The sequence below is a fragment of the Cynara cardunculus genome, assembly GCF_001531365.2.
Source record: "Cynara cardunculus var. scolymus isolate 2C chromosome LG 9, CcrdV1, whole genome shotgun sequence".
NCBI lineage: Eukaryota > Viridiplantae > Streptophyta > Magnoliopsida > Asterales > Asteraceae > Cynara > Cynara cardunculus.
Genome location: NC_037536.1, coordinates 7,840,113 through 7,851,875, shown reverse-complemented (window position 1 = coordinate 7,851,875; position 11,763 = coordinate 7,840,113). Strand labels below are relative to the sequence as shown.

The 11,763-nt window shown below is 31.5% G+C and overlaps 1 protein-coding gene across 1 annotated transcript; it reads right to left on the bottom strand.

The window, feature by feature from the left end:
- Nucleotides 1–338: 338 nt before the first annotated feature.
- Nucleotides 339–1,808, bottom strand: LOC112518639 (trihelix transcription factor GT-3b-like). Its single transcript, XM_025126409.1, has 2 exons — nt 1,524–1,808; nt 339–1,009 (listed from the first exon to the last, which is right to left on the bottom strand). Exons 1-2 carry the CDS (start codon nt 1,806–1,808, stop codon nt 467–469), a joined length of 828 nt encoding a protein of 275 aa, XP_024982177.1. The 3' UTR covers nt 339–466.
- Nucleotides 1,809–11,763: the final 9,955 nt, after the last annotated feature.

The following is an 11,763-nucleotide window of genomic DNA, read 5'->3' as shown; positions in this document are numbered from 1 at the left end:
ATATTGAATGTTTGTGTGTGAAATGAAAATTCGTATTCTACATTGTACCCGTTATTGTTGTCATGTTTTAAACACCATAGAAGAAATGGTACATTTGTGAGTCTGACACAACCCTTATAGCTGAGGCTAACCGAGGGGACTAGGCGTGTACATACTGCCCAGAATATCGAGTTCCTAGAATGGTGTAGACAGTGGCTCTAATACCATGGTAAGAGCTCTCGAAAAGAGAAATGAGGCTCCAATATAAAAGACCGTGTTCGCGGTTAAGAGAACCGTTAACATGGTCCCTCAAATTCTTATGCAAAACTTGATGCAACCCTTGAAAAATAAATGTTAACAACTATGTGACAAGATCTATTGTTCAACTATTTCCACTTATCTTATGCCCTAAAAACAGATTGTAGACTAACCTGTGAATCCAAGCTTTTTATGAGCAATTCCGTCCAAACAAAATCTAGATATGAACCTATAAACCTTCATGTCTAAGCTTGTTCAAAAGCGCGGTTATAAGAGCATCTCTTTTTTCGGATCGGTTTTCCTCTCGGATCCGTCTTTCTTCTTCTCGTTCTCGCCACCTCCGGTCGAACATAACTCGCTCGTTCTCCAACGCTTCCATCGTTTGCCTCCATTCCATTTCCCTCATCCTCCTCTCCTCTTCCTTTGCCTCATACATCTTCATCCATTGCATTTCTATTTGCATTTGTTGCTTCATCAAATCCTCTAATATCTCCTTCAAATTCACCATCGTACTATCCGAATTCCCTTTTCCGATGTTTGCAATCTTCTTCTTCTTCTTATTGATGCTTGCCTTCTCCACATCGCTATCGTCATTGCCTTCCTCCTCGTCCGAAGACAAATTATGCGTCGTTCTCTTCTTTGATGATCCGCTAGGTACGCCTTCGGCTTCCAACCATAGCATCCGTTGCATCCGACCAGTGAAGATCGCTTGCAACTCGTTAAAGAATGGGAATTGTAGCCTCATACCTTCTTGTTCCATTGTCTCAAAACCCTAAATGAGTTGTAGCAACAAAACCAACATCAATTTCTTCCAATCCATAACAAGAAACCCTAATTAGTTTCTTCCACAACAAAAACTATTTTATGACAAAAATAATGCATTACATTTTGTGGGGTGTTCTTATATCCGTAAAAGAACACTTGTTACTTGAAGTTTTCTGTACCGATTGATAGAAGTACATACCCGTAAAAATGTACGTATTTTACGGTTTCCCGCTTCTATAATACCTCACGAAAACCCCAAATCGGTTTCGGTTTTGATGGACCACCATATGTGAAACAAATAACCTACAACTTTGTATCGATTTTTGGTGATTAATACGTAAATTTTTCGAAGCATCGTGCTTATAAATATCGCAAACCGAATGTTTTGTTTAATAAGTTCGAATACTTGTAAATCATCAAGATACGTCGATTAACATATGAAAAAAGATGCTGGTTTTCACTTGAGTTTTGCAGGTTTTTCGATTAAAGTACCGAAACAAGAAGATCTAAAGAAGACACACCTTATAACGTGTAACAAGATTCTTCCATTTGCACTTGCACTGCTCAGCACTGCGATTATACCCCCTCTCCTTCATCTTTGTAGAGATAACTTCCCATAGAAGCTTATTACGTTTGGTCTCCATGAACGTCGGATCCAGCTCCGCCCTTATCATCAAGAAATCCCTCGTTTCCTGCACACTCCATTGCGGAAACCGGTCGCTGCCGCCGCCACCGCCACCACCACCACCACTGCCGCCACCCGAATCCACACTCACACTCATATGATGAAGGTGGCTAGGGTCCATATATATATAGATCAAGAAAAAGGGTTTGATTTTCTTGAAATATTTTGTAATAAAAAGTTCGACAGATGAATTGGGTGAGAAGAAAGAGATCTTTTTTGCGTATGGTTTGAAAGAGAAAAAGGAGGAGTTGAGGGAGAAGTAGAAAGCTTTATACGATGGTTTTGGGGAGGCGGGGGTGTGAAAATGTCAAAGGAAAAGAAAAAAAGAATGATATTTATGCTTGTGAAGAATATAATATAAAAAAGCATTTTTCATTTATAATTTTCAAAGAATTTAATTCTTGTTAATATGACTTCTAAATATGGTTAAAGACACATCTTTTTGATTCCCATGTTCTTACTAGGGTAAGATATATTAAGCATATTTTGGTTTGGTTTTGGCGATATATATATATTTGGGATCATGTGAGACCAATGGTTTTTTGTGAGACCCGTAAGACCAATTCTCAACCCTTGGATTAGATCTACATTATGAATATCTAAACATTCATAAACGCCACGAGACTTCTCAATAATCACAAAATTACCACTGTGCAATTTAGACCATTAGATTATTAATTTATAAAGTTGATCAATGAATATAAATTGGTCTTACGGGTCTCACGAAAAACATTTGGTCTCACATGAACCCAACTATATATATATATATATATAGACTTGAGATCATGTGAGATAAAGTTGTTTTCGTGAAATATATAAGATAATATTTTTACACTTGAAACTTCACAGCAAAACTATATAAAAAACTCACAATTCTTATTTGGTATCTCATTTCAATTTTTTTGACAGATTCCATTCTTTTAAAAATCATTCTGTAAATGAAACACCCTCTTAAATTCCTGACATATTTGTTTGATCCTAAAAAACAAGTTAGTCACATTGTCTTAAAATAAACTTAAAATCATGGTAAAAGAAGTTATTACATAATTAACAAACCATTTTATTTTAAACTTGTAATCATAAAGCTTTTTATTAAATTATAAATCAAGTCAAAATATTAAATAAATATATTATTTATACTATATTATAAAGCATTTGATAAAACTCTTAAAAACCATTTTTTATGCATGAAGTATTGTTTATTGATGCATATTACTTAAAATTCAAGATTACAAGTAATTTTGCATAAGTACAAATTATTAAAGCTCCATTTTTAAATTCATGTAACTAACTGCAGATAAATATAATCAAATATATGATAAACATCCATTTAAATATAGAAAATCTAAAATATAATTAAGATAATCATTGAGTTCTAGCAGAATGTTTAATTATCATCTTTATAAAAAATTATATTATTAAACCAAAATAAATTATCTTGTTATTAAATTTAAATTAAATAAAATTGAATTAAAGTAGTTATACCAAAAAAAACGAAAACTATTAAATAGTTAATTTAATAATAATATTGATTGATTTATTTTTTAAATTCTTATGTTATTTTCAAATTTATATTTCATTCAAAAATAAAAACATTACCGTTTTTTCTTAAAACCACATAAAATCATATTATATCAATAAAGACAAATAATAAAAATTAAACATTAAAATGAAGATTTATCTCGCTGCATTACGCGAATACTCTTCTACTCAAATACAAATATATTTCTCTACCCAAAAATACAAAGATTATTGAGTAATTTAATATTAGTGTCTATTTAATGTAACGATAACATTGTAATCATTTTAAATTGTAATCTAACGATCTTGTAATATTTTAAGATGTAAATTTATCAAACAATATATTACAATTCAGAATAAAAACATAATTATGAATAAAATAAATCTATTCATTTATCAACCGAACTATACACCAAATATATTATATTTTAATATATTTGCTTAAAGATTGTTTGCATAAAAATAATTAAAAAACAAAAAACAAAATGAGTGGAAAGTACCTGGACAAAACAAACGCTTTTGTTCTGAAGCTCATCCTTCTACGCGGAAACTTAAGACCCCCCTCTTTCTCTCTCTAACCATTTTTTTTAAATAAATAAATAATTATTTTTTACATACACATTTGTTCACATTACGTTACCAATGGTCATGCTTACGTGGATTTGTTTATATTATTGATTATACGTATTATATAATGTTGCTTTTCCTATTATAGTATTATTATAAAAGAAAAATAAAATAAATAGATTGATACACTTAATTAGATAATAATGGTAGACAACATGAAGTTAAATTACGTTTTTGGTCCTTCTAGATACCCACAATCTAGATACCAAATGTGTTAATTGTATTTAGGGTTATTAAAAAGGTACTTGCATAATGTAGCGAGATAAATCTCGATTTTAATGTTTAGTTTTTATTCTTTGATTCTATCGATATAATACGATTTTATGTGGTTTTGAAAAAACGGTAATATTTTTATTTTTGAATGAAATATAAATTTGAAAAATAATCGATATTAGTATCAAATTAACTATTTAATAGTTTTCGTTTTTTTTTGTGTAACTTATTTAATTCAATTTTTTATTATAATTTAATTTAGATTAAATAACAAAATAATTTATTTTTGCTTTAATAATATAACATTTTATAAAGATAATAATTAAACATTCTGTTAAAACTCAATGATTATCTTAATTATATTTTAGATTTTCAATATTTTAAATTGATGTTTATCTTGTATTTAATTATGTTTATCTGCAGTTAGTTACACGAATTCAAAAATTGAGCTTTAATAAGTTGTACTTACGCAAAATTACTTGTAATCTTGAATTTTAAATAATATGCATCAACAAGCAGTACTTCATGCATAAAAAATGGCTTTTAAGAGTTTTTAGCAAATGCTTTATAATATAGTATAGATTATGGTTTGTATTTCATTACGGATTTGGTCTATTGATCTAACGGTCGTTTAATTCCTTTGTATCCCTTACCGGTGTCATATATACATTATCTAGGATCATCTTGATGTACCTCCATGGAACCCTTTCTAATCAGATGTGTTCCAATCTTTTTGGAGGTGATGTTATGTTATTGAGTAATAAATAAAATAAATGTAAATTTTCATACCATATATTGTAAAGTAAATTACACTATAGGTCCTTATGGTTTGTTCGTAATCTGGATATGAACCCTCTTTCAAAAAAAGTACATTCAGCGTGTCCGCCGTTTGCATTTTGTTACGAGCTAGACCCCTTCCCTTAACTTTGTTAAATCCAAGTTGTTAACTCAGGGGGCAATTTGGTTAATTCAACACAATTTTTCCTTTTTTCGTGTTAATATTATAATATCATGTCATATCATAATATATAGAGAGAGGGAGTTTCAAAAACAAACCATATGATTGTTACAAACCCTACAAACCAAATATGGGTCATTAATTATGCTTATTTTGAAGTCTAAAGGTTGTTGTTAAATTAGTTAAAGGATGAGTTGAGAGTAAAATTAGGAACCGAGTTAATCTACACAACTGATATACATGGATGATTGTGATTGGTTTGTAAGGTTTGTAACATTTACACGGTTTAAATTCCCTCTATATTAATTTGTATGTACATGGAAAAAGATAACCCTCGCTAGCAACACCCTTGCTTTCACAGATACAATCATTCTCCAGCTTCCCTTTTCATTCGACAACCAGTCAAACTGCCAGAGAACCCCTGTCCCCACCCAGACCACCTTGATCTCACTTTTCTACCATACTCATACCATCACATTGCTCCATCGAGCCTCCTGTTTTCTTTTTCTCTTTCCATCCTTGTACCTACAACACCACCACTGCTCATCCCTTGAATCTCCTCAAAATTTTGTTCTCCCTCACAAACAAATCATTGTAACCGTTTCTAATATGTCTAGTATGTATGTTTGTTAGGTTACAATGATAAATGTTACCAAAGTTGCATGTGTTGTGATGAAGATGAGAATGAAGTTACATGAATGAGAAAACAGGTTATGGTGGTTGTGTGGAATATTGGTGATTTTTCAGGACAAATCTATATGGTGTGGTTAGGTGGATGGTAGGTTGGAAGTTGCAACAAAGGATTCATGGAAGATGGACAAATAACACGATGACTTCCAATCTGCAATCTCTATGGAAGGGATGGCAATATGTGGTTCACGATGACATGTACGATTGAAGGGGTCCATGTAACACCTGCGATTTTGGGATTTCCATTTGTGATCAATCACCCTTTCGCTCGAAAAAAATGATGGAGGTTCAATAAGGTTTTAGGTAATAATAATGTTGAAAAGCTTGTGGTTCGAATTGGGATTGAAAACGACGAAAACATGCGATAAAGAGTTCAAAGATTTGGTGATTGGAAACTTGATTTGGGAAGTAAGAAAGATTTCATGGAAGAATGTTGGTTGGGACGCTTCAAAGCGTGATAAAGGTAAGTTTCTTGAAAATTTCAACCTCTAGGAGAAGGATCTTTGTATATCTAAAGCTTATACTCGTTGATGGTTCATTTCTAGACTTGGAAAAGTTTCCTTGGTGGGATTTTTTTGTAGATCAGATATCTTTATCCTATGAAATCTAAAGTTTTGGGTATGGAATATAAGTTTAACTTAACCTAACAAAGTGAGTTCAAGTTGCTTTGTGAAAACTTTGTACATACCAAAAATGTGTATTTTGAAGTCTTAAAGATGTTTACTTCATATTTATCAAATATGTTGATGATTTAATGAGATTTGCATCTTTGATAAATCTTGTGAAATGCACATATTTGGGTTTTTGAAAATTTTGGTAAATAACCGCAATGTGTAGAGATTTTGATGATTAAGACACTTTTAGTGTATTCAAATTTACAAAACCATTGGAAAATATACATTATTGTGTTATAAAGTATCTTAGAGATATAAATAATATGATTTCACTTAGAAGATGAAATGATGGGTTTTAAGTTAATCATACTTTTGGAGCATGTGTTTGCATAACCATTAGTTAAATATGTTTTATTAATGATGACTTTTATTGAATATTCAATTGTGTTGTTGAGCTTTTAGCTCGGTTTTAACCCAGGTGAGTCTTGGGGGCATTAGTCTGATTTATTCTGCTCTATGTTGAACTTTTGGAGTTATATGCAGTTATGACATATTTATTTGAAATGTTACATGCTTTGAGTGTGTTGTCATTCATTTAGGGTCATGTAAATTTAGACTGTAATGCAATGGATTCATAGGTATAGGAGTCAGTTTATTGATTTGAAAATAAGATCATTATCCCTGTTTTGTGGCTTGACATGCATACAAGCAATAGACCTAGAGTAGGTGAGCTTGGTTGTGTCAATATTTCACAGAGGGGCCCGTGTGGGGTTGGACTTCAGACCACGTGTAATACAGAGATAGGCTCATGTAGAGTCAGATTCTGGGATGTATGGATTGTTGATGTTTATTGTTTTAAGTGCGTTTTCATTTTCTCACCATAATTTCTAGTAAGCAATCACCAAGTTATGGTTAGAGAGCTTGTGGTGGTACCCTATTAGGTCATATAAGGAGTTAGTAGTCTATAGTTGTACTCTATTGACTCGTATACAAGGATAAGTCTTGAGGTGGTACTCATTGGATTGAGGTGGTACTCATTGGATCTATATACTGAAACCAGTGACTTTTGTGGTGAACTCATCTAGAAGACGAGTAGAAATCTTGGTTACGCTTGGGGCTTGCAGTGGTACTCATTGGAGTCATATATGGAGCTTGGGTCCTGCGGTGGTACTCGGTTGAGTCGTATACGAAATCCAATAACCTTGAGAGATGCTTGGTAACATTGTTTAATGGATTACTTTGTGTTTCACCACAATTGATGGAAACAGGTCTCCCCATCACCGAAAAGTGTTGTTATGGGTATTGAACTTATCCATGTGTTTTCGGTGACGTTTCGAGTATGGAGTGTTTTTCATAATTTATGATTTTGGGTAGAGTCTTATCCATGTTTTGGTGTTTTGAGAGAATAGAGTTATATCCAAGATTTAGTGTTTGAACGTTGAATTTTATTCACGTTTTGAGTGAGTATTTGGTTTTTAGTTCATATTTAAATGAGTATTTTCATCCCTTCGGTATTTGAACGTTTAACTTTAATCGATGTATTATCAAAAAATTTAAATTAGTTTCCAAATATGAAGGAGTTAAAATCTAATTGCAAATGTAGTTTTTTGATTGTTGTGTATGTGAGATGTGTGTACACTATGTGAGTGTTTTTTGTGGGTAAGCCGGTTGGGATGGGGTAGGAGTTGAGGGGGGAAGAGGAACTTAGGGGAAGTTACAGATTTGTGTGTGTATATATGTGTAATTATATAATAGAATATATCATTATAATAATAGATATATGAATATTATATACAATCCTATCCTTCATACTCTTCCTATTCACGTTGTTTGGTACTACCATAAGTTTTCTTCAGATCTATGAACACCATATGTAGTGCCTCTTACGATCTATGTACTTTTTCATAAGGTGTCTAAGGATACAGATTGCTTCGGCCAATGATCTCCTTGGCATGAAGCCAAATTAGTTCTCCGACACCCTGACCTCACTCATTTTCTCCCATCATTTCATTTTGTGGCTAAGAAGTTTTGTAGCACTATATGGATTGTCTTTGTTATAGAGTGGTACCATCATATTAAACCTATATCAATCATGCATTCTACCAATATTGAGAATAACGTTAAACATGACAACCGACCACTAGACTCCCACCTCCCCATACAATTCCACTTCACTCCACCATCAAGACTCACTTGAGTCACTGATCATTCTCGACGTAACTACTCATTTCTCTTTGATAACATGTTTGATAAAAGCCAAACTACTCCCTATATGATCAACAATCCACATATGGCTTAACCCTAGTTCCAAAGAAACTAGATGGCGTCTGCTTCAAGTTTTTCCAAATGGTCCTTAGCCTAGCCTCTCACTTCCCCTTTCGCTCACCTACAGAGGGATAAATCTATCGACAACAACTTGTGTTGTGACACACTTGCCTTTTCTTGTAAGACCTTGCAATGCATATACATGCTTCCGTCTCTTCCACATATAACCAACTTAACTGTTCCGCCCCCTCTCAGTCCGAAAGGTTATCAGATGTGCTTCTTGCTAGAACAAGAGCTTCCACCTACTAGGGCGTGCATGACTGCAAACTCTAGTAGCAAGCAACCCATGTCATTCCTTGAACCATAGCCAAAATCACTATACACTCCGGTAGTTTATACATTTAATAATATAATAGAAAATCAATTTACGTAAGTAATTTTAGTATCATTTGATCTTCAATTTTGTTTTAACTTGTATTAAACTTGTTATCCAAAAGCTGGTAAGTTTACTCTCAAATAGTCATATAATTATAATTAAGTACATTATCTAACTATTAAAAATCAGTTATTGTCATCTGAACTTGTGATACTTACATTATCATTTTCATAATGCTCATTCAAACAACCCCATAATCTCATGAATGTTTAGATGGTTTTACAATAAGAAATAGATAAATCTAGAAAAAATAGTATTTAAAGAAACATATATTTTTTTTAAAAGGTCTACTATCTATATGTCACTCACATGCCCCTTATATAAACAAAAGGGTACTTGTACCCGAAACCGACACAGGTGGGTAGGTAGAGAATACCTAGGGGCGTGGGATAACTCTCTCTAAGGAATTCAACAAAATAGCCCTGACGATCGTAACCCCTGAGTTCAAAGGAAAATCCATGGACCGACCCCATCATGTTGACTCAGGTAATGAATTAAATTACTTCAAATAAAAAGAAAATCTTATAACCTTTTAACATGAGGAAATATAATAATTATAAAGTTGACTATGGTCTCCTTAGAAGGGTAATTTAGTAAATATTCCCTCGAACAATGAGCCATAGATTAGTCACAAAGGTCAAGATGTAGAAGGACCTCTGCTTGATGTATCATTTGACTTTTTATAGCCTTTTTTATTTAAATAAGTAATATTAATTTCATATTTAAGTCAACTTAGTTATATTCGTTATATTGACAATATGGACTCGAATCACGTGGTCTTCGACGAGAATGTACGTTAATTACAAAAGGGTTGTGAGATTTAGGAACTGTTTATTAAATGTTTATTTGGTAAGTGTTTACTAGATAATTTTTCTTATCTAATGAACATAGAAAAAGTCAAAAAATTTACCCGGTAAGAACAATGATAAAGATGGAGAGTGTTACCCGATAAATTGTTGCATACGGTACCATTTTAGTGTACTACAATCTTACCCAGTAAAATAAATTATAGTACTAACTTCTAACGGTAAATATTTACTGGGTAAGCATTTAGGTAAACAACCTTTTACACTCTTTATGATTAATAACTAAGAGGGGATGAAAATTCTTTGATTTATGAATATATATTCAAATTTTTAAATAATTTGGTGTTATTTATAAAAATTGAAGTGATCGAAGAACGTAATTACTAGCTTGGTCGGTGATCGAGTCCTTCGAGATGTGTTGCAACATTTGTCTACATAACCGTTTGCTGAAAATCATTAGTTGGTTTAGACTATATCTGACAAACTAGCTGATAAACTAGTTAATTAACCAATCATGTTTGAAAAATATAAAATAAAAAAAATGGTAAGTAAAAGTTAGCGAGTTCTATAAATAAATTACTAGCAATATAATATGTTAACTAATGCAAACTAGGTAGTAAAAAATAATAGAATATGTTAACTAATAAAACTTTAGTTTGATTATTAATTACATATATTTATACTATATTATAAAGCATTTGATAAAAACTTTAAAAATAATTTTTATGCATAAAGTACTGTTTGTGGATGCATATTACTTAAAATTCAAGATTGCATGTAAATTGTGCATAAGTATAACTTATTAAAGTTCTATGTTTGAATTCGTGTAACTAACTGCAGATAAATATAATCAAATAGAGGATAAACATATCATTTTAAAATATAAAAAATCTAAAATATAATTAGGATAATTATTGAGTTCTAACAGAAAACTTAATTATTATCTTTATAAAAAATATATTATTAAACCTAAATTAAGTTACTTCGTTAGGTTAAATTAAATTATAATAAAAGAATTGAATTAAAAAAAATACACAAACAATAACTTTTAAATAGTTAATTTGATACTAATATTGATATATTTTTTTGCAAATTTTATATCTACATGGATAAAAAATAAAACGAAACATTGAAATGAAAATGTGTCTCGATGCATTACACGAGTACCCTTTTAGTATAATTAAAATGTAGACATGTGTAACCAGACACGAATTTTAAAAGTTTAAATATCATAAAGTAAGGACAGAAGTTTAATATGTAAATTTAGAAAGAAAAAAAACCATTTGAAGATGTATATGTGAGCATATTTAAATAATTAGGAACAATGGTTCACATATTTATCTTCAAATAGATATTTTCTCAATTTTATTAATGATTCACATTTAAACCTTCATTTAACATGTTCTTTTTACATTCTCGTAATATTTCAAATAAGAAGACTAAATCGTGAGAATATAAAGAAATGTTAGTATGCGAATAATTGTAAAAATCTAAGGGGCCGTTTACCCAATTGTTTACCCGGTAAACGTTGATCGATAGGAGTCAACACTATGATTTATTTTGATGAACAAGATTTTAGTACATCAAAACATATCGAATGCAACAAATTTACTGAGTAAGCGCTTACTTGGGTAAGAGTTGTTATCCTCACTTACCGGGTAAGTCTCTCCATCATTCTCCTCACTCTTACCCGGTAAGATTCTTGGCCCTTCTCATGTTCATCCGATAAGAAAATTTATCCGATAAGCACTTACCAAGCAAGTGTTTAGTAAACGTCCCCTAATTGAAGATATATATGTGAATCCAAATTAAAAATCTATAAAGTTAGCTCACATATACATTTTCAAATAATTTTTTTTAATGATTCACATATAAACCTTCTTTTTATTATATTATAATGATATTTAGTTTTATTATTGAAATGTTTCCTACACACACACACCCAC

What these genes read in the sequence shown, in the direction of transcription:
- LOC112518639 (XM_025126409.1), bottom strand. Translation starts at nt 1,808, where the DNA reads ATGGACCCTAGCCACCTTCATCATATGAGTGTGAGTGTGGATTCGGGT. An exon ending in ATCTTGTTACACGTTATAAG is followed by an intron (nt 1,010 to 1,523) that starts GTGTGTCTTCTT and finishes CAACTCATTTAG; the next exon opens with GGTTTTGAGACAATGGAACA.